At 35.4% G+C, this 24,714-nt stretch overlaps 1 protein-coding gene across 1 annotated transcript in view; it reads left to right on the top strand.

The window, feature by feature from the left end:
- Strump (WASH complex subunit strump) overlaps nucleotides 1–24,714 on the top strand; it is a 162,182-nt gene that overhangs the window by 114,378 nt on the left and 23,090 nt on the right. The window contains exons 18-24 of the mRNA XM_090372123.1: nucleotides 1,758–1,885; nucleotides 3,685–3,775; nucleotides 11,208–11,385; nucleotides 16,263–16,342; nucleotides 17,378–17,481; nucleotides 21,054–21,183; nucleotides 22,611–22,707. Coding sequence (XP_090228249.1) covers nucleotides 1,758–1,885; nucleotides 3,685–3,775; nucleotides 11,208–11,385; nucleotides 16,263–16,342; nucleotides 17,378–17,481; nucleotides 21,054–21,183; nucleotides 22,611–22,707 — 808 coding nt within the window. The remainder of the gene's footprint in view (nucleotides 1–1,757; nucleotides 1,886–3,684; nucleotides 3,776–11,207; nucleotides 11,386–16,262; nucleotides 16,343–17,377; nucleotides 17,482–21,053; nucleotides 21,184–22,610; nucleotides 22,708–24,714) is intronic.

Below are 24,714 nucleotides of genomic sequence, written 5' to 3'. Positions count from 1 at the left end.
GAGACTTCCAAGAGATTAGTAGAATTGGGAGAATAATAGAGACAACAGATGAATTTGACAATATGGGGTAGAAGGTTTTAAGTCAGAGGAGATTCCACTTGAGGAAGTCTCTCACAAGTCTCTAACATACAAAGGAAAACAACTCGAAAGGGTGAATGATACCAAGTTTCTAGGAAATCTGGCTAGATGACAAGCTGAGTTGGGATAAACAAATGATCACCTTACGAAAGAAGACTTCGTCATTAGCAGGAATACTCGCTCAAGCCTCTGCCTGGGTACCTCCTTCCCTTCTCAGACTAGTATTCCTTTCCTTAATACAGCCTCACTTCACATATGGAATCATCTCATGGGGTACGACCAGTCAAGACAACCTTGCGAGAATCAATTCAATTGTCAATTGATGTGTTTGTTCAATTTTGGGTCTTCCCTGGAATGCATTGGTGACTTCGAGATATAAGCAAGCGAGACTCTTAAGCATCTGCCAACCGATACAAAAAGCTGAGGCGGTCTTTGTCTACAATGCTTTGAAAACACCAAACTTTCCTCCTCTCTTCAGATCCTTTTTTATAACAATAGAAAAAGAAGGAATAAGAAATGAAGAAATTAAGAAATGAAGCGAACCTGAAGGTTCCGCTTTTTAGAAAAGCCATAGGTCAGAAAAATATAAAATAGAGGCGCAAAAACCTGGAATAATCTTCCTGAAAATATCAAAAATGCCATTTCACTAAAAGGCTCAAGAAGCTCCTAACTAAACACATCACCAGGGATGTCTGATCTAAATCACCTTCCACCCAACTTCTGAACTTTCCACAATGCATACCAGTTTGGAAATTATGTAAACAAATTGAAGGAATAGCTGTCAAAAAGCTTGTAACACTATGCAATTATTTCATAATTTTTTCTTTCATACTTGTTATTGTAAAAGTACTCACAACGTAATTATAAGTACTGTTGTTAACCACGCGACATGTGTGGTTGGTTTACGAAGTCTCTGTAATGGAATGTAGAAACATGTCCGATTCATGATGTATCTGTTAAATAATTCCTGTGTAATTTCAGGTCTGGTTTTATTGTTATCTTTTTCAAAGGGAACACCCCCTAAAAAGCCTCTGGCTTATGTGTTCTCCCTCCCTTCTTGCAGTTATCTCCCAACAATTGTAACACAAAATAGGGATAAATAAATTATCAATTATCAATATGCTTAATTTATTATAATTCTATATCTTATTGATATCTTAATTATCGTATTTTAGAGAGAGAGAGAGAGAGTTCTGTACAATAAGATATTTTATTATTGTAATTATTTACACTGATTTATTGTGTGTTTTAATATCTACATATAGATTATATATGTAAGGCTTTTATATGATGTTCTTTCAGTGTAATATATATTTATATAACAGTTTTATCATTATATTACATGTTTGATTAGTACTATGTTCATTATTGGAACTTTTGCATTGGTAAAGCACATGATGCATTAGTAAAGGCACATGATGCAAGAAATCAAGCTTATATAGCATCAGCCGAAAAAAAAAAAAAAAAAACCTTCTCATTTCACCCATCCACTCACTCCAAATGTTTGTCTAGATCTGCCTTGAATCTATTTAAGCTATCAACTTCTACTACAGATGGAAGTTTGTTCCATCCACTTATTAAAATTACCTCATATTATCATTATTGTAGCATACTTTTGGTCTAGAAAATGGTCTATAGTTTAATTTATATTTATCTTGAAAAAAAATATTATTTTTCAGGTGCAGGATTGGCAGAGTGTGTATCAGTCACGAACCATTCCTATTCCTAGGTTCTCTCCCCTAGATAACACATCAGTTAACTTTATTGGAAGGTTGGCAAGGGAATTGATTAGAATTACAGAACCAAAGTAATTCAACAGTTTTATAGTTTGATTTTTTATTTTAATATATAATAAATATTTCTTATTTTTAGTTTTCCACGTTGAGCTTTCTGTAGGTAGTTGCTGAGATGTTATTTTTTTGCACAGAATTAATATGTTAAAATTGTTAAATGTTAGCCTGACAGTAAGTATATGGAGTGTAACTGGCATTACCATTGGTATAAAACCCTTTCTCACTTTGTAGTTTTTTAATGATATTTGAAAAAAAAAAAAAAAAAATAGAATAAAATTGGATTAGGAACATCGTGTTCTGTTTATCGCTGCATATTAGGAATAAAAAATTATTGACAGAAATTTTAATAATCCTAGTTTGCAGAACAGTGTTAATGACATACAAAGAGAAGACTGATAATTATATCCCCCATGCCCTGCTACATTAAAAATGGTTTCTTTGTGTAATTATAGTCTTCTCTCTCTCTCTCTCTCTGAAACTTAGCATGGACAGAAGGCTTGCCTTGTCTTTCCTTGTAACTGTGGCTACAACACGTTTAAGAAAATTGATTTTTTTTTATTTTCAGTGGAGTTTCAGGGTACCCTCCTCCATATGCATGATGGGTTAAAGAATTTATCAGAAACATGAGTTGTGTTTGCTTTAATATTTGTTTACGTTAGCTTATTTTATGCCTATTGCTTAAAGAGCCTTTTTATTTCTTATTTTTCTAATTATTAGTAATGTTATTGTACACTTTTTAAATGAGTTACCTTCATTCAGTTTACCATGGATGATTGTTTATAAATTACTTCTATAGAATAATTAAGTATATTAATTATTCTCTAGGAATGCTATTACTTGAATAGTAATATTGTAGAACCTGAAAAATCAGGAATTTTCAAAAATTGAACTTTTTTTGGATATTTTTCCAAAGGTGGGCTTCTAGGTGGGCTGACTGGACTTACAAAAAAAAAAAAAAAGCCTTACAGGTGCCACATTTATGAATTATGTTCCATTAATAATTTCTAGACATTTCTTTCTGTTTTACATATAAAATCATTAATTTTGCAAGGCATTCAGTACTTATTCATAGTATAATATCAATTGGTAGAGTGAATAGTATAAATTTACTTTTTAAGGCTTGTTTGTTATTTGGTTTTTAGGAGCATTAGCAACTAAGACCATATTGCTCCTGGATATGCAGTAGTCATTCCTTGACCTTTCCGCATCCTCCGTATTTGGTGGTGATGGGCTCGAACCCCGGTCTAATCAAGAAACGTGTGCTACACACTGCTGCTCCTTCCCATCTGGCTACGGAGGTGCCCATTAAGGCAATTCAATTGTTGAGATTATATTGTGCTGTTTATACCTCCTATTAGAACTTATTGGATAAGCACAATGTTCATACCGGAGGCAGAATTTGAACTTTAACCTTTATTTCTTAGGCAAATATATTACCCATTGGACCAGTTTTTTTCTTATTGCTTGACTATCATTTTGTGGAGATTATGGATCCAGAAAGATTGTGTTATCTAATAAAAATAATCAATTACCCCTGAATACTTAGACTAACCACAAAACCTTCAAAAACTTAAAAACAGAATTTTCAAAAATCCAGAACATGCTGTCCCTAAGGATGCTGGATCTGTGAGGTTATATTGTATCTTTTAGTTTATTTTTGAAGTCCTTTTTAGTAATAAAAAATTAGTTTGATGGAGAAGAATATCTCCCTCCAGTAATGCCAGGTATACTAATGAAGTCATGTCAAAGATTATTTTTTCATACTTGTCTGTTCCTCTATTTTTTATTTTAATCCCAATTAATTTTTCCACAGGTCCACTGTATATATAGACCAAATGAGTTCTTGGTATGATTCAAGGACTCATAATGAAGTTTGCAACATTAGACTGTTTTCATTGATTCATGTGAGTATTATTTATTTAATTTAATAGTGTGGCTTTGACAATAAGTTTTCAGCTGTTATATTGTTTTGGAACTAGAAACCTAGACTGATTGCTGAATATTGTTAATAAATGAAGAAAATTACTGTACATGGGCTGGCAATGACTCATATGCATAATAGAAAAAATGGGAGTGTTGTATACTTTGAGAGCTTATGTAAATATAAGAATGGGTAGGACAGATACCTGGCTGAAATCAGGTGAGAGGGGATTTTTTTTTAAGTCTGCTTGCCAGTCACATGCATGGTTATTTATCCTTTTTTTGTTACTTCAGTCTTACTTCATAAAATTGTTCTTGTCACTGTGAATACAGTGAGAAGATTATTCTATTAAAAATTTCTTCATTTAATAGGATTAAAATGTACTACAAGTTCAGCAATATTTTGTATGTGGCTTGATACAACTTCCAGTGAGTTTAAGGAGAAAAGCTAATGATGCAATGTTACTATTAGTTAAAGTTAAACAATGGAGCATTGTTTTGCTTTAACTAATACTAATGTTTTGCTTTTACTTATGCTTACAGATACAATGTTTTTCAGAGAATATGTCTTTGTGAATTTAAATTAATTTTATGTTATTTTTATATTATGAAATATGTACATAGCAAATTTACTAATTTTTTTCACTTTACTCTATTGAAATTGTAAACACTTTTTTGTAAGTGTCCTTCAAATATATTTTGCGATTTCAGTTGCAGTGTTTTATGTTAGAAGTGTTGTCAATAAAATGGGTGAATTTAAATTCCTGATTGGGACAAATAATGCTGACATAATAGGCCTAACAGAAACATGATGCCCAGAAAGTGAAGATGGCAAGTTTCACTGTGGTATTTATAATGTATTTAGGATATATAGGGAAGATAGAAGGGGTGGTGGGGTCATACTTCCTATCAAAAGCAGCCTGAGCATGAGAAGAGCTTTTGTTGAGTCCAGTGAAAATAATGGAGTCATTGGTGAAAGAAGTTATGCCTACCAGTATAGAATCTTGCGGTATGAGGTAATTGGGAACAAAGATATAATGAGAGATGGAGTAATCTACAGAGCAGATGATTGTAAAGAGTATGATGAGAGTTTCTACATGAAGATGGATTGAGCAAGCAAAGTGCAAATGTCTTATTATAAGTTACTCCAATCTGCCTAATTGATTGGAATAAGCTGAAGGGCAACTTACCATGGAAAACAAAATTGTTTTCCATGGTGAGTTTCAAATATTCAAATAACTATTACAAATAAATAGTTATTTGTACCAGCAGGTTGGAGAAAATACAAAGGTAACAATATTCTAGACTTCATCATTACTCAGGAATCAAATCATATGAATATGATATTGAAATGATATTCAAACGTTAGAAGAAAAATGCATATGCCTATGGTAGATATAAGATAATCTTTAATCAAATCACAACAGAGGTTAAGCAAGCAAAGGTAGATTATGAGAAATCTTTAGCAAAGGATGCAAAGAAAAGCATTAAAGACTTCTTTACTTATGTAAACTCTAGAAGGAAGGGGATGAATCAGATTAGTCCACTTGATATCGATGGTTCGATTGTTGATGATTCTGCTCATGTAGCTGATAAACTGAATGAGTATTATGCATCTACATTCACATGAGAATTCTGTAGGGAAGTAGATGACAGAAGCTTAAACTCTAACAGGGAGTTAAATGACCTTGAAATAACTGAGAGCAAAGTGGAGGAGAAATTGCTGAAGTTAAACATAAGGAAGGCACCTGGGGTGGATGGGATCTACCCAGTTATATTAAAGGAGGCAGCAAAGGAAGTAAGGCTCATGATTATAAGAAGTAATGCCCATGATTATAAGGGCATCATTGGACTCAGGGGGAGTCCAATGATGCCCAGGGGAGGTCCCCACAGACTGGAGATTTGCAAATGTATCCCCAATTCAAAAAGAGGGATCAAAAGGTGACACGAGTAATTACAGACCTGTTAGTTTAACTTCTGTTCCGGGAAAAATAATGGAGGAGTCACTGGTTAAAGAAGCACTGCAGGATCATCTAGACAAGACTTCAGTTATAGTTTGGACATAACATGGGTTTGTTAAGGGGAAGACTTGTCTGACCAATTTGATTGAATACTATGATGTGGTCACAAAGGAACTGGATGCAAAAAATAATTTTGATATCATATACTTGGATCTTAGGAAAGCTTTTGATGCTGTTGCACATGGAAGACTACTGTAAAAATTGGAGCAGTATGGCATTAAGGAAAAATTGCTGCTATGGATAAAGGGATTGGTGAGTGGGAGAAGACAGAGAGTGGTAATCAACTGCTCTTCATGGACTAATGTTATTAGTGGACTTTCCCAGGGGTCTGTGATGGGCCCACTGTTTTTTGTATATATCAGTGATACTGATAGAGGTATATCAGGCTTAATGTCCAAGTTCACAGACGATATGAATGCTGGTAGGGTTTTTAATGACAGTAAGGATGGTATGCTACTGCAACAGGATCTAGAAAAGTTGAGAAGATGGGCTGAGAGGTGGCAGCTGAAGTTTAACATTGATAAATGCATATGGGTAACATTAACCCCATAATAACATACCAACTGTGCGGTACTACACTCAGGGTAATGGAGAATGAAAGAGACCTGTGGGTAATTGTGCAGTCAGATAAGAAGTTTTCTGAGCATTGCAGACAGGCTGCAAGAGTAGCTCATGGGGTCTTGTCAATGATATATAGGAATTTTTCTATCAGGGAGTGATTTCCCCTTTTATAAGGCAATGGTCAGGCAACACTTGAGTACTGCATACAGGTCTGGAGGCCTCATTTTAGGAAAGATGTTGAGCTATTAGAATGAGTACAGAGAAGGGCAACAAGGTTAGTGAATGGAATAAAGGGATGCTCTTACGAAGAAAGGCTTAAGTTCTGCAAATTGCAGTGGGGCTTTTATTTATTTATTTATTTTTGATGAAAATCCCAAACATGAGGTATTGGAATCTATAGTATTTTGTACTGTGTATGGGTTGGAGGTTGAGAAGATGAAAGAAGATATTTGTTGATATTAGACTTGAACTACTATAGACTGTAATTTTCACGAAATACATATGAAGGAAGGTTGTTCCAGAGAACGGCAGTTGAATGAATAAACGAGGAAGATGAAAAGTTGGTTCTGTGAGTTTGAAGTTGGACAGTAAATGGATGTTGGCTGGAGACGGCACATGTTTGGACTGTTTTGAAAGAGAGAACGGGAATTATAGAAGCTAATTCAGAAGAACAGTGCCCATGGAAGTATCTGTAGAAAAGGCATACAGCAGAAACAGTACGTGTATGAGACAGAAAATGGAGAGACTCTGTTAGAGATGAGTCATTAATTAACCTAATTTCTGTTAGGTTAATTAATGAATGGAATCTTGAAGCACGAGAGATGTTTTGGGGGCACTGCCCCAAATGTGGAAACAATATTCCATGGTAGTGCGGATTTGCGATTTGTACAGAGCGAACAGCTGTTTGGAAGAAAAGTAACACTGAGACCGAAAGAGAAAACCAAGTTTTTTAGATGCAGAGGAAGCAATATTTGTAATGTGTTGTGCCAAGAGAGATTAGAAGTCAGGGTAATCGCCAAAATAAATTTATCATCTTGCCTAGAAATCGGAGTGTCACCAAAGATAAGCATAGGAGCAGAAGAATTATTTTTTGCGAGATATAAGACAGGACTGAGTTTTAGAAGGATTGAAATCAACTAAGTTGTCTTTGTTTGCCCTGCTGGAGAATTACCTAGAGATTAAGGAATTGGTAGTGGATATTTGAGAAGTTGAAGCTGATTGGGCATGGCGAGGTTTCTCAAACTTGAAAGTGGAAGACAGTGCGCTATCATCAGCAAAACTATGGATAGGATTTCTGGTCAATCTAAGGTCATTAATATACAAGAGGAAAAGAGTGAGGGAAAGAAATTAACCTTGGGGGACTCCAGCATTAATGGAGAAGTTAGAAGACAGAGAACCAGTTACCATCACCCTCAGTGAGTGGTCATTGAAAACTAGAAAACCAATTACAAAAAACAGTTGGAAAACCATAAGATGGAAGCCTGTTTAGAAGACCTTTATGCCAAACACGATCAAAAGCCTTTGAGATGTCAAGAGCAACTGCTTGTGTTTCACCAAACTTTTCCATTGAATTTTTCCTTAAATGGGTAACGTAAGCCAGAATATCATCAGTGGATCGAGACTGACGGAATCTATAGTGCCAATTGTTGATCAGATGGAAGGTTTCTAGGTAGTTTAAGAGTTAGCGGTTAATTGATTTCTCCATTACTTTAGAAAGAGCAGAAATAATTGTAATGGGACGATAATTTGGATGAGAGGGATTTGTCACTCTTTTTAGAAACTAGCTGGATATGAGCAAATTTCCAAGCAGAAGGAAAAGCACCTTTGGAATAAGAAAGTGAAAAAAGGTGGCAAAGAAACAGGAGTAAGTTCAGGAGCACAGGTTTTGATAAGAAGTGGAGAAATACCATCGGGACCTGGAGCTTTCTTAGCATCAAGATTCGTCAAAATCCTTCTGATATCCTTTTCACAGAAGATCACAGGAGGCATTAAATGGAGCGTGTTGGGAATGGTGGGAAGTGTTTTACCAAGATCATTAATACATGAGTTGGAAGAAAAATGGGATGCTAGCAGGTCAGCTTTATCCTTGGCTGAAGTGACAACAGAACCATCTGGTTTTGACAGAGGTGGGAGCAGAGATTGGCAAAAAGTTGCAGCCCATAGCTTTGGCAAGAGACCAGAATGCTCAGCTACCATTTGGGCAAGAAGCAAGTTTTCTACTCTTAGCCTGTTCAAAATCTAGTTTGGACTGATTAATAACTGCTTTACAATTGGTTGAGCTTTGGTGTAGGCAGAAAATGAGACTGAAGAGTTGGAAACAATCCAATTACGACATGCAACATTCTTCTCTTGAACAGCCTTAGCAAATTTATTGGAAAACCAAGGTTTAGATAAAGGACGAGATTTTAAAGTGGCATGTGGAATAAGGATTCTATTCCTACAAAAAAATTTTACTGACATGATCTGTGCAAACACTGACATCAGAAGTTTTGAAACAGTAATCCAACCAAAGAAAGGAAATCTTGCAGGTCATCCCATTTTGCATTCTTTTAATGCCAAACAACATGAGGTTGGGAATAGCCATGAGATAAAGGCTCCATTGGAGAAGAGACAATCACCAAGTTGTGATCTGAGGTGCCTAAAGGACCACTCACTTTGACCGTGTACTTAGAAGGGTTGTTTGTGAGAAAAAGATTGTCCGGTATTCTGGTAGGTAAATAAACAATCTGTTCCAAGGTCATTAGTAATTGCAAAAACCTCAGCATCTCGACCAGCTGGGTCTGTGTGACTAGAAAATGGAAACCAGCAGGAGTTGTGAACATTAAAATCACCAAGGAAAATTACCTCACTGTTAGGAAAGTTGGACTGGAGAAAGTAACGTTGCAAAGAGAGGAAGTCAAAGAGTTACAAGTGATTAGAGGAGTTGGAAGAACGGTAGAAACAACAGATGAATTTGACAGGGGTAGAATGAGGTAGAGAGATTTTAAGCCAGAGAAGATCGAAAAGAGGAACTTCCAAATTACGAAGTCTCTGACCGGGAAATATCGGAACAGACATATGCACAAGTACCACCTTTGAGGCGAAGGGTATCATACAGCAACGAATAATTTAGGCATCTGAGATGAGTAGTGGTTGAATTAACCGATAACTGAGATTCTGTTTGAAAAAGTATGTGGTGTTTGTCAGAGTGCAAGTGGAAATGAACATTATTGAGACCACATATATTTGTGAAATGAGCTAGGAAGTGTTTGAGAGGTTTAGATCATTTTGCAGATAAGCTTACTCTTTAGTTTGACAATTCATGGTGTATTCAGTAGTAAGAAAAAGTGGGGGGGGGGCATGCTGTATGAAGTAATGAAATTTTTGGATATGGTGTACACATGGTAAGAATATACCCATATCCTTGACATAACGTGGCCTCGACAATGCCCCCCCCCACATACACACTACTTGGACTCCCTGCAATCACTATCTGGCAGAGTAGAGGTAGCAAGATTATACACTAGCTGATCTGGAAGCCTCCTAGAGAGTTACCAATAGGTTCGGTCCAGTGTAGTAACTAGCAGCCAGCCTGCAAACACAGTTTTAGAACTGTACCCTCAAAATGTAAGGAGGTTTGGATCTTGCCATGGTGATCATCATAACCTGAAAAGATATCAATCATACTGCATGTTGGAAGAGATGGGGAAGGGTTGACCAGAACTTAGCTCTGGAGCTAAACATGGGTTCCACCACTTCAAACCTCTAATAAGCAAAATGATGGTATTGCACTGGTTGATGAGAGTCATCTATCACCTAGTACAGAGGTTCCCAAACTTTCTCGGTTCAAGGCGTACTTACTGTCCCAGTAATTTGTTCACGGCAATCCTAGACCAAAAGAAACACCTAACACAGTGGTTTTCAACCTTTTAATATATACCTGTATGATAATTTTATTCTTTTATATAGAGGTACTAAATAAAGATCAATTATAGATCACCACAAAATTAAAAAGATATGGTACAATGGATATTGTGCCGTACCCTTTTTGTAATGAAATAAATGTATAAATTTAAAAAATATATATAATAATAATAACTTTAAGTAACTTAAACCCAAATTACACGGCACCCCGGTTGAAAATCACTGACCTAGTAGCTTACAGTACAGGAACCATCACAGGTAGTGATCATGCAATCAATAGTTGGAAGATGAAAAATTATGATAGTGTTCACTATGTAATGCAAGGAAGCCACGGGCTTTCGCTGCACTGGCAAAGAATTAAAAAACCCAAATAGTTAAGAAAATACAAATTATATACTTCCCTCTTCACGTAGATATCCAGCTGACCTTTGAGTCTATTCAAACTGTCAGCTTCAACTACCTGCAAGGGCAGCTTGTTCCAGTCAACAACCCACTGACCAAAAGAAACCTTCCTAATCTGATCTGAACCTGATCCCCTGTAAATTGAATTTATCACACCTAGTTCTGGAATTCTTTGTTTGAATGTTTGAGTAGTTAAAGGCATAGGTTTTAATTTCAGAAAAGGAGATTATGACAGGTTAAGGCACTACATGGTATTTATTAATGGTGGATTGTAGAGGGAAAGTGAATACACTAGCATACCTTTTAAATTTAAAAGGTAAATACCTTTTAAAGCAGTAATCACAGAAATAATCACGAGTGCCAACTCAGTGAAACTTTTTTTTTTTTTTTTTTTTTTTGGTACTTGTACTGCTGCTTTAATGAGACAACTTTGGATATTCCTATACAGTGTAATGATGTGTTTGTTTTTATTTCTCCTTCCATTTTGTGTTTTATTCTTGTTTATTATTATTTTTTTTATTTATCACAGAAAAGTGTTGGAACCGCAGGTTTAAATGGCCTTGATCGGCTTATTTCCTTTATGATAGTCACTGAACTTCAGGGTATAATTCGATCCATGGAAAAGGGAGTATTAAAAGACAAATCATGGCAGGATGTGTTAGGTAGTCTTCACAATTCCTTGCAACAAGTTAATACAAGAATTATAGGTATGATTATTTTTTTTTTTTCATTTGTTGTTTATTTACTGTTTGTTAGTTTGAGTTAATTGAATCTTTAGATAATATTTCAAAAATTTAATAAATTTTTGGCATTATGATGTAAGCATTAATAATTTTAGTAATTGTGGAAATATGCAGAATAGAAGGAGCATTCCTGTTCCTTTATTTCTGTTCTGACCCTTCAGAAAAAGACATTGGTCTTTTTAACATATACTGCATTCTTTGAGTTAGAGACAACTTTGGTTTTCAAATAAATGGCACTCTGCAGAAGAGGAGTATATTTAAAATGATTACATTTACATCTATTGAAACACTTTAATATTCACTTAATAGATTAATGAAATCATACAGGAAATTAGTAAACATTCATATTAAGTCAAAATGATAGCTTCCAGAATAATTTCCTTGAAAATTTTCCATTTAATATTTGTATTTGTTGAAATTACAAATTCGTCTTTTTTTGGTGGAACCAAATGGTTCCACCAAAAAAGGTATGTTGTCTAAGATCACTTAAAGCAATCACCTTATAAGAACAGAAAGCTTCCTTATACAATAGTTATATCTTTTTATTATATTATTATCACTGTTTGCTAGTAGTTTGTTTATTTGATTCCTAATATTTCGATATTAGCATTAACATTAGTAGAGGCATATGATGCAAGAAAGAAAGCTTATGCAGCATCAGCCAAAAAAAAAAAAAAAAAAAAAAAAACCACTCTCATTTCACCCCTCTGTTCATTTGAAATACCTGTCCAGCTGTGCCTTAAATTTATTTAGGCTATCAACTTCCACAACAAGGGATGGAAGTCTGTTCCACCAACCAATTACCCGCTGGCTAAAGGCAAATTTCCGCACATCTATCCTACCTCTGTCTTTCCTCAATTTGAATTTATGCCCTCTCAGGTGATTATTCTGAGCAAGAGGAAGAATCCCATCAGCATTCGAGGCTTTATACACCTCTATCAGATCACCTCGCCAGTGCCTAGTCTCCAGACACTGCAATTTGCAAAACTTAGCCTTTCTTCGTAAGAGCAACACTTTGTTCCATTTACTAATCTTGTTGCCCTTCTCTGTACTCGTTCCAGCAGCTCTACATCCTTCTTGAAATGAGGCCTCCAGACCTGTATACAATACCCGCTGGCTAAAGGCAAATTTCCGCACATCTATCCTACATCTGTCTTTCCTCAATTTGAATTTATGCCCTCTCAGGTAATTATTCTGAGCAAGAGGAAGAATCCCATCAGCATTGAGCATTCTAAAACCATTCGAGGCTTTATACGCCTCTATCAGATCACCTCGCCAGTGCCTAGTCTCCAGACACTGTAATTTGCAAAACTTAGCCTTTCTTCGTAAGAGCAACACTTTGTTTCATTCACTAATCTTGTTGCCCTTCTCTGTACTCATTCCAGCAGCTCTACATCCTTCTTGAAATGAGGCCTCAAGACCTGTATGCAATACTCAAGATATGGCCTGACCATTGCCTTATACGAGGGAATAATCACCTCCTTATCCCTGCTAGAAAAATTCCTACATATCATTGACAAGACACCATGAGCTACCTTGCAGCCCGTCTGCCCTGCTCAGAGAACTTCATATCTGCCTGCACAGTTACCTCCAGGTCTTTTTCATTCGCTACCATTTTCACTGTGTAGTACCACAGAGTTGATACGTTGCTCTGGGGTTGCTGTTTCCCATATGTAGTACTTTACATTTGTCAATATTAAACTTCATTTGCCACCTCTCAGCCCATCTGCTCAACCTTTCCAGATCCTGTTGCAGCAGCATAGCGTCACTAGTGTCCTTAACAACCCTGCCAACCTTTGTATCGTCTGCAAACTTGGACATTAAGCTTGATATACCATCATCAATATTATTTATAAATACAGAAAACAATAATGGACCCAACACTGAACCCTGAGGGACTCCACTGATAACATTAGTCCACGATGAGCAGTGTCCATTGATTACCACTCTCTGTCTTTATCCATAGCAGCAATTTGCCTCCAATGCCACACTGCTCCAATTTGTGCAGCAGTCTTCCATGTGCAACAGTATCAAAAGCCTTTCTAAGATCCAAATATATAATATCAAAGTTATTCCCTGCATCCAGTTCTTTTGTGACTGCATCATAGTATCCAATCAGATTGGTCAGGCAAGACTTTCCCTTAACAAAACCATGCTGTGTCCGAGCTATAACTGAAGTCTTGTCTAGATGATCCTGCAGTGCTTCTTTAACCAGTGCCTCCATTAATTTTCCTGGAACAGAAGTTAAACTCACAGGTCTATAATTACTTGTGTCAGCCTTTGATCCTCCTTTGTGAATTGAGGTCACATTTGCACATCTCCAGTCTATGGGTACCTCCCCTGAGTCCAAAGAAGCTCTCATAATTATGGCTAAGGGTTGGCCTACTTCCTTTGCTGCCTGCTTTAATATAACTGTATAGATCCCATCCTCCCCAGGTGGCTTTTTTATGTTTATCCTCAACAATTTCTCCTTCCCCTTCTCAGTTATTACAAAATCATGTAGCTCACTGCCAGAGTTTATTTCACCTCTGGTATTCCTCTTTCTTTATAACTCCTCATGTGTGAATGTAAATGCAAAATACTAATTTAGTTTGTTAGCCACCTCAGAAGGATCATCAACTGTTGAATCATCAATATCCAGTGGACCAATCTGATTCATCCCTTTCCTTCTGGAGTTTACATAGGTAAAGAACTCTTTGCTGTTTTTCTTTGCATCCTTTGCCAAGGATTTCTCATAATCTGCCTTTGCCTGCCTAATCTCCTTTGTGACTTGGTTACAGACCAGCTTATATCTGTCATAGGCTTCCATGTCACCCATTAATTTTTATGTATCCCCATGCATTTTTCTTCTCTGCCATGTGTCTCATTAGTTCATCTGACATCCATTTAGGCCTAAACCTTGAACAATATTTCTTAGTTGGTATGTAAAGCCTAGTAGTTTCCAAGATAAGTTCTTTGAATGCTTCCCATTTTGAATTTGCTGTTGGTAATATCATCAGTTGGTCCCACTGTATAGAATTTAAATACTGTCTCAGACCATCGTAGTCGCCTTTACGAAAGCAAAAACTGCTCCCTTTTCCCCTGATGGTAGTTACCTCTGTGAGTAAATCCCACTTCAACACACTGTGATCACTGCCACCTAGTGGTTCCTTTATCTGCAGATTCTTAATGCATAAAGAATCACTACTGATAATCAAATCAAGTATATTACTCCCTCTAGTTGCCTCCCGAACATGCTGATGTAGAAAACAATCATCCAAAAAATCCACAAAAGCCTTGCTAGTGTGTGAGTGACCAACCCACAAATTCCAATCAATATCTGGGAAATTAAAATCCCCCATTATAAGACTCTCTGATTTACTGGCCCACTCTATTTCCCTGTATAGTTTCTTATTATACTCATCAGAGTCATTAGGCCTATAGCACACTCCTACTCTCAATTTTGATCTCCCAATGCTTATGTCACACCAAACTGACTCGACATTGCACTGTCCAGTTATGTAGACTGGCTTCACTTCCTCGGATTTTGTTTCTTAACTAATAGCATAACCCCTCCTCCCTTCCTATCCTGTCTGAACACATTGTACTCCCCAAATTCCAGTTCTGCATTTCTTATATCTGTGTGACACCATGTCTCTTATATCCTAACAATATCTGCCTTTGATATTTTGAGCAATACCTCAAATTCATCAAATTTATTTACCAAACTCTTAGCATTGGTGTACAAGCAAGCATACATGAACCTGTTCCTATTCTTAGCTACACTAACACAACCCATGTGTTTACTTGTACCGCAATGACTCCCAGCAGTCTCTGAAATATCCTGCATCTTGTTTTCCAGTCTTTTGCTCATTCCAATAGAAGCAGTGCAAGAATCACTTTCACCTCTGCCAGTGGCTACTGTTAATCTATTAATCCTTGTATCCCCCCCAAGCCAGCAGTTTTCCGATCCACCTAACACTGCCTCGATAGCATCAGCAAATATTATATAGATCACAGCAATATTCAAAATCTCATAGATTATAATGCGTATCAGTACAAGGTAAGCCAGCATATTTCCCCAATTGATTCAGTAGGTCAGATGAGGAAACTTACCTTTTGTTATGCTGAGAGTTAAAATATTCTAAAATATTTTAACTCTCAGAAATAGAATCTGAATGGTATAGAGCTGACTACCTGCTTTCCTAACTTATCACTAGTTTAATTGTCATGCCTGAGGAGAACTCTTAAGTTGCATGTTCTTGACATTGCAAGCTAATGGATCAAGACTGTATGAGACAGCATTATCCAAATAAATGATTTTTGAATTTAAGAAATGTTGCACATTAATCCTTTCACATGTGGGTTTCCCAAATGTGTATGTGGGCAGGATTGATTAGTGAGTTTTCAATAGCAGTAGGCTCCATGAAAGAAATTTTTCCATGAAATTTTGAATGAAAATTTTGTATATAAACTCTTTTAAATATTAATATGTGGTCATTTGATGTGATTGACAGAGTGAAATTGTTAAAATTCAATCAGAATTTCAAAAAAAAAAAAAAAAAAACCAGACTTATTTTTTTGTAATATAGCAAATCCTCTATCACACTGATTCAATTTTATCAACTTGTAGATTGAATTTCTTCAAATTTGACTTTTGTAAGCCCACAAAGAACTGAGGTTAACAGATCTGATCTGAAATTTTCAAAGCTTTTTTTAATCTTAAATATAAATGCATATATTAATTTCTAAATATTGCAATATGAAAATATAGTCTGAGAAATTATTTTTTCTATATTTAGAAAATTCTGAATAAAGCTACTTGGGTAAATAAAGTAATAATAAGTGATTATTTTATATAGCACAACCCAGTCGTGTCTATGGAGGACCTATAAGTCGTGCCTCAAAGTCATGGTCAATGTTTTTGGAAAGTATGCTGAAGGTAACTTAACTTAAATATTTGTTCTCTAAAATAAAGTATATTTATAGAAGATTGCAAAAAAGCACTGTTCAGCTCATATTTTAAAATACTCATTTACATTTCTTTGTTTATTAATATTTAAGATTTCCATGTTATATGGCAAGATTTCAATTAAAAAATACATGGCCTCATATGAGGGACCATGATTTATGTGGTCACTAATGTGTACATTGTGCAGGCAAATCCATACATTGTCCCCAAAAATGCAAGGTCCATTATTAACTGAACACTGTTAATAATGGACCTTGCAAAAGAGTGAGTTATCAAAAAAGGTAATCATTGTTAATGGACACATCTTATTCCTGAAAAATACTGCATAAAAGAAAAACACATTAAGTGAACATAATTTCCCAAATCATCAGCGGCTTGATGGGGATGCTTGCCTTTCTATTCTTGCTGTCCAGGTTCACCCCTATGATGAAAATGTATCCAGACAACTCTGAAGTCTATCAGCAAGACAACATGCCATGCCACAATGCCTAGCAAGTTGCTAAATGGTTTCAGGAACATGAAAATGAATTCTCTTTGTCCCCTCATGGCCGCCCAACTCATTTAAGCTCAACTTAATTGTGTGCATGTTTGGGCCTACTGGAATAGCACATTTGATGCTATGACCATCCACCTGACAACATGTGGGCATTACTGAACACCCTGTAGATCAAGAAGTGTACAGGCTGCATTGCTGGAAAAAGGTGGCCAAAGTATTAGATATGTGTTAGTAATGTAAAGCTAACCTTGTGTACACACACATATGCACAAGCACCTGCACTTTCTCTAGGCATTATTTGGAAATAAGTAGATATATGAAATAGTTAGAGGATTAACCCTTCTGTAAATATAAAATTCAGGGAACACTTAGCAATTTTGGTGTAATAATGTGGTATTCTTTTTCTTGTTATATGATATAAAAATTTGAGGGTAGAAATTATTGTTTTGATTCTGTGTTTAAATTGTTTTTAATCAAGCATATTAAAGTTAGTTTGATATGCATTTTAGGTGGGACAGATGCAACTTCTTAGGCGAAGGATCGTTCATGAATTAAATACATCTTGCAAATTTGACTCAAAACATTTAGCAAATGCCTTAGAAAGTATGAATGAGTAAGTATACTTCATAGTAGCTCAGTTTTATCAAGAATAGTAGATTTAAAATTTTATTACCTTATATATGTGGGTTCATGCTAGCAGGGGATGGGTATAAGTATAACATTTATCTTTACACCATCAGTGATTATACAACTGGGTTATGAATGAGTTTGAATGTAACATATTTCATTCAGTCTTAGAACCTGTGAGAGAGAGAGAGAGAGAGAGAGAGAGAGAGAGAGAGAGAGAGAGAAAAAAAAGGTCATTAGTTGACCTGACTGCTCTTTTAAATCAAGTGAAGGAATTTTAGAGAAATTTAAATATTGTTCCCAGATGGGAAATGGTATTTAAATTTTTCTAAAATCATCATGGAACAGATTTTTAATTTTTTACTGAAATATGTAACACCAAAAGCAAAAGAGAAAGCCTGTTTTTTTTGATACAGAGGAAGTGATATTCTTATGCCAATAAACATAAGTCACGGTTAATTCCAATAAAGAGATGTACTCTTGTCTATAAAGTTGAGATGATCATGGAGCAGCAGAATTTTTTATTGTTAATAGAGAGGATTCAGTTTTATGATTATTGAAGCTGAACTAAGTTCTCTGTCTTTCTATCCCGCTGTAGAATTACTTGGAGATCACCATTTAATAGGTGTATTGTATTTTAACAACCAAAAAAAATAAAAAATAATAAACAAAACAATATAAGAACAGTGTTGATATTCCTCCAGTATGGTTTTCTGTTTTGATCTGCATTAATTATTTTTTAATTAGAGAAATATAATTTTAAAGAAATTCTTTACAACTCCACGTTGGCATACAAAATGGCAAATTTTTGCCATTGTGTTGATTTTTTTTTTCTATAGAGATTTGGTTTTCAGCTTTGATTTTTCTTAATTGTGTCATTGTGCTTTCTATATGTATATAATTTTTTTTATTAAAATACTGCCGAAAGATGTACAGCATACACTAACACTCCTGCTAGTATGTTTTTTTTTATATTTCTATTAGAGAGTTATATTATGACAATCTTGCTCCCCCCACAATCATTTCACATTTTCAAGCAGAAAGATCTCCATGCCGACCCCTTCTTCTTCACAGACAATCAAAATCTGATCACCATGTGTGTGTGAACTACACATGGCAATCTTATATCAGCCCTTCTCATCTTTGAGCATTCCAGTGTCATAGACCAGTTCATTTCTACACAAGAAGATGTTACTAATGCAAAGCAAATGCAGTGTATATATTGGTATTAATGGCCCACAAATATACACTCATAACCATAATTTTATAAGGCCTAGAAGTGTGTGTGTGTGTGTGTGTGTGTGTGTGTGTGTGTGTGTGTGTGTGTGTGTGTGTGTGTGTGTGTGTGTGTGTGTGTGTGTGTGTGTGTGTGTGTTTACAGGCCAATTTACATGTTATGCATGCTGAAGAAAGAACCCGGAATGACTCACAGGGAAACCCTACACTCTGCTTGAGATCTACTAATTAAGAGGACTTCAGGAATTCCTCCAGTCATTGACAGAAATTGAACCCAGATCTCTCCATATGAGTGGCAGGTGACAATGTCAACTAGACTTGAGGGCAGAAATTAAGAGAAGCCAAAATGATGAATTGACATCTGTAAATACAATTTCTAAAATAATTGGATTTTTTTTTACAGTTTAGGTGGGTCACATTTAGGTGGGACCAAAATTTTACACCCGGGGGAATTAGTTCACTTGTTCCAAATTGGAACAGAAGTCTGAAAATCTTCATTGATGCACAGTAAAATATACACAATTTTTTCTAGTTTATTTCAATAACATATACAGTTAGAAAACAGCAGAGAGATATGAGAGGAGGTGAAGGAGACAGCAAGCTGTTGTTACACTTTTTCATTGGCAGTGTACCTTATGTTCAGAGAAAGAAATGTGGCATCCATGTACTTATATTTATTTTTGAAGTTCTTGAAATTGCAAATTTAACAAATGAAATCTTAAGATACAAGGCACAGCTGAAAATAAATGAGAAATATTTTTTAATTATTTTTTATTTAAAATACAACCCTTCAATGTTTATGCCCTTCAAAATCCTCTTCAGCTGCATCTGTGCAGCACTCCATTTGTGATTTCCAGGATTTAAAATAGCAGCAGAAAGCCTCAGCAGATACCACCTATAATTGCTGTTTTGTTCTTCTGAATGTCTGCTGTCTTAAGTCATTTTCCTTCGAGGTGGATTTTAATTTTTGGGACCAGACAAAAGTCACATGATGCCAGATCTGGTGAATAAGGCAGGTGCTGCAACATTGCAATCTTGTTTTTTGTTAAAACTCTGCAATAGAGGAATGACACGGTGTATTGTCATGATGAAAATTTACCTGTCAGAATTGTTCTTACTGTTTCTTTGTCAGTGTGTAACTGTTCTGCAATTAGTCAAATGCTCATCCAACTGTCTTGGTGCACTATCTCTCGAATTTTTCAGCCTTCTCGTCTGTCATTGAAATTGGCATCTTCTTGTCATCATGGACATTTTCTATCCCTCTCTGAACTGTTTGTGCCATTCGTACACATGTGGCTGACTCATGGTTTCATCACCTTACACTTTCCATAACATCTCCATTTCTGCCATTTTTACTGAGTTTCACTAAAAATTTAATAACAGTTCTTTGCTCTAAATTATGATCACTCATTTTGCTGCCAAAGGGTTAAAACATTGATTCATTTTAAAGAAGCACAGTTCAATCAAAACTTAACCGATTGCAATGAAACAAACTGACCTCTACAGGAAAAAACAAGCTACAGCACAATAAGAATTTTCTTGACATGTGCAGCATAAGGTATTGGTAAGCAATGATTCTTGTTTCATTTAGCTCTTAAACTTCTCTGTAAACCAGCAAACAAGAAAAACATATATAGATACGTCATTTAATGTTTTATTATGTGGAGATAAGATTAAGAACACAGTACACAGATGACATTCTAATGATCAGAGAAGCCCTGAACAGTTTTCACAAATTTCTCAGTGTACAACACAAATATATAACCTTCACCATTGAACCCAAAATGATCACCCCTCCCCCTTTGTTTTCTGGACATTCATCTGAATTAAGAAATAACCATATCATTATCACCATCTATGTAAAATTGGTAAATATTGACAATGTGCTTGACTTCCAGTTCTGCCACTCAACACCATTAAAATCCAGAATAGTCATGAGCTTCATCCTCAACTTTACTCCCCAAAATATAGATACTGAGCCATCTGGGATCAAGACCCACCTCAAAAGGCATTAATAAATCCTGCTCAGCTATATTTTATGTTAGTGTGTTCTGTAATTATAGTTGTTATATTGTTATTCATATTTATGTTACTTTGATATTAATTTAATAGTAGCTGCTATTATTTTTTCTATTAGTCTGTAGAGGGTCCCCAAAGTGGAGTTAAAACATCAGTGTATTAAATTCAAGAGTACAAGTAAAATTATGTGATATAATTAATGGAGTTAATAGTTAACAATTAACTAATTAATAGTTATTTTCTGGATATGTAGTAGGCAGGTTTTTTCCCCCTTCAGGTGTTAATAATAAATTTAATTTGCAGGTCATTACTAACAGCCATTGAAGCCCATTATAAAGATCCAAGTAAGCCTTATCCAAAGGATGATAGTCCTCTCTTATATGAGCTAACAAATTATTTAGAATGGACTGGAATGACAAACCCACTAGCTAAGGTGAGATGCTTTACTTAAATACTGAAAATGCAAATATTACATGCTTTACTTAAATATTTGAAAATGATGCATATTACAACATAAGATGCATTTATATGCTATATTGTATTATTGAGTGTTGGGGCAAATATTAATCTGAAGAATTTAAAAATGTAACTAGAAATCTAAATTATTAGATTTCTAGTTACATTTTTGTATCAAAAAGTAAGGTAATGTAACAGAGTTTGCTCAGGTAGATAGCTTGTGTCCACGTTTTTTGGCATAATTACGGACGTGATTGAAGCTCCTCTCCTGTTAAACAAATTGCCAAACCCATTGCAATAAAGTTCTTGCATAATTATCCAGGTTATGATAACATTCCAAATACTTTTCAGAAGTGTTTTTTTTTTTTTTTTTCCCCCCATTGAAAGTATGATGATTTGTTACCAATTGCAAAATTTTGCATATTTACTAAGACTGTTCACAGAAGTGCTTAGAGGGGCATAACTTTTTTGAGGGGGAAGAGAATAACATGTTCCTTTCTCTATATTTGGAATAATGTTATAATGTTCCAAATGTTATAATAATGTTCCAAACAGAGGTAGTAAGAACAAATTACAAGACAATGTGCAGTAATATAAAAGGTAGGTTTTGCAGAACCTTGAAACATAGCCAGCCTGTGTTAAGTGATAGTGAGATGTAATAGTGTCTTTTATTTTCATTGAACTTTGAAAAATGCAGTGCTCTTAATGCTCCCAACAAGTCAATTTTTTTTAGCACATTCTTGATAAAATAATACAAGGTAATTTTGAAAACTATGCAAAAAATTCTGGGATCTAAAATAAGAGGGGAAAAGTCATAAATTGTGTCCAATAATGTTATGGAGCTCAGCTGTTACAAAATAGCTATGGAGTTTTGAATTGAAAAAATAACAAATAAGCAGACTTAAGAATAAGAAATAAGCAGTCTAGCATGAATAAACATTTTACTAGGTGTGTGTATGTGTCTTTTTTTTAATTCAAACAGCCATAGCTCTGTAATCATTCAGAATTGGATACATGCTTATGTGACTTTTTTGTTTTGACCCCTAGAATATCCTAGTGTCCAAGATATGCAAAATTTTAGCTTGTAATTTTGAAACGGCCTGTACTTCTGAATTAAGAATTAATGATTTTTAAATAATTACAAAGTTTAGAGCTAACTGTGGTTTATACATGGTCACTAGTAAATATGTTGTGTGATGTGATCAAGTCTGTATGTTGCCATGAAAAATGCAGCCCTTGTTATTAACTGGTCACTGGTATATTGGTTGCCATAAAGCAGTTACAATGAAGTTGCTAACTACACTTTCCACAGGTAGCTTTTTTTAATGATTTAAAGATAATAAATAATTATTATTGCTCTGAGAGAAAAAGAATTTAAACAGACTGATTCATTTTTTCCCACAGATTTATAGTACAACGCGACCATTGCCACATCTTTCCCTCTTCCTTTTCCTGTTTACAGTGTCACAGCTTACGAGGCTTACATATGTAAAGAGTATAGGTGAGTGTGAATAGTATTTCTATAGCCTAAAGAAATTATATAAAATGTGCTGCGCCACTGCAGCATGATATCATATTTTGGTATATTAAATATTCTCTTGATATCTTTGGTGATCTCACTTTGTACTGAGTGGAGTTTTTTTTTTTTTGTAGATCATGGAGAAACTGGTATTTTTGAATGCTGAAAGAAATGGAAACTAAGATTGCATTTTGAAAGTAAATTTAAGATAAAACTTATAGTTGGAGAAACTGACTTTGCTAATATTTGGGAATACCCAAATTTACAGCCAACGTGGCTGGGTATGAGTATTTTTAGCCATATAAAAAGAAATTAGAATGCTTTCCTCCTTAACTTTAGCATTGAGAGACAAATGTTATAGCTGACCCTTTATTGGTAACAGAAATACAGTCTACCTAAATGCTTTTAAACAAAGCACCCTGGGTCTAACCCTGAAATAATTTTTTTACAAAATGTGTCTCGTTTTCCTTGGTTCATAATAAAGATTATTTTAGTAATTATGCTAAGAAGCAGTTTCTTGACTTCTGTTTTGCACATCTGAATTTTTCAAAGTGGAATTGATTTGATTGGATTTCAATAATTCTTCAATATCCATTAAATTAAAATATTAATTTTTATCTTTATTTTTGTTTCCCTGTGGTTCTTACATTTGGCACTAATGATATCAAGAGTAGGAGACCGGCAGAATTGCTTAACAAGTACAGGTCACTGCTTGAAAAAAAGCTGTGAAATAGGATTGAATTTGAAAGTGTCTGCAATTCTGCCCAGACACGATAGGAGGGAGTATATGATGAGAGCCTTGTCGATCAATTCGGCCCTGGAGGGATTGTGCAAGGCTCAAGGGGTAGAATTTTTTTCAGCCTGGACTGTACTTGTTAACAGGAGAGATTGCTTCTACAGGGATGGGATACACTTAAATAGAAAGAGTGCAAGAATATTTGCTGATGCTATCGAGGCAGTGTTAGGTGGGTCAGAAAACTGTTAGCTTGGGGAGAGACAAAGATGAATAGATTAACAGTAGCCACTGGCAGAGGTGAAAGAGATTCTTGCACTGCTTCTATTGGAATGAGCAGAAGCCTGAAAAACAAGATGCAGGATATTTCAGAGACTGCCGGGAGTCATTGCAGTACAAGTAAACACATGGGTTGTGTTAAGGTAGCTAAGAATAGAAATAGGTGCATGTATACATGTGTGTACACCAATGCTAGGAGTTTAGTAAATAAATTTGATGAATTTGAGGTATTGCTCAAAACATCAAAAGCAGATATTGTTGGGATATCAGACACGTGGTGTCACACAGATATAAGGAATGCAGAACTGGAATTTGAGGAGTACAACGTCTACAGAAAGGATAGACTGGATAGGAAGGGAGGAGGGGTTATGCTATTAGTCAAGAAATACATAAAATCCAAGGAAGTGAAGCCAGTGGACATCGCTCGACAGTGCAGTGTCGAGTCAGTTTGGTGTGACATAAGCATCGGGAGATCAAAATTGAGAGTAGAAGTGTGCTATAGGCCTAATGACTCTGATGAGTATAATAAGAAACTGTACAGGGAAATAGAGTGGGCCAGTAAATCAAAGAGTCTTATAATGGAAGATTTTAATTTCCCAGATATTGACTGGAATTTGGGGGCTGGTCACTCACACACTATCAAGGCTTTTGTGGATTTATTGGATGATTGTTTTCTACATCAGCATGTTCGGGAGGCAACTAGAGGGAGGAACACTCTTGATTTGATTATCAGCAGTGATTCTTCATGCATTAAGAATCTGCAGATAAATGAACCACTAGGTGGCAGTGATCACAGTGTGCTGAAGTGGGATTTACTCAAAGAGGTAACTACCATTAGGAGTAAAGGGAAAGGTTATTGCTTTCGTAAAGGTGACTACGATGGACTGAGACAGTATTTAAATTCTATACAGTGGGACCAACTGATGATGTTACCAACAGCAAATGCAAAATGGGAAGCATTCAAAGAAAAGGACCTG

Source organism: Mastigoproctus giganteus, chromosome 4, assembly GCF_048544385.1.
Source record: "Mastigoproctus giganteus isolate SK-2022 chromosome 4, ASM4854438v1, whole genome shotgun sequence".
In the NCBI taxonomy this organism is placed as follows: Eukaryota; Metazoa; Arthropoda; class Arachnida; order Uropygi; family Thelyphonidae; genus Mastigoproctus; species Mastigoproctus giganteus.
Note: the sequence above shows the minus strand (reverse complement) of the source record. Positions and strands in the feature narration are given on the sequence as shown.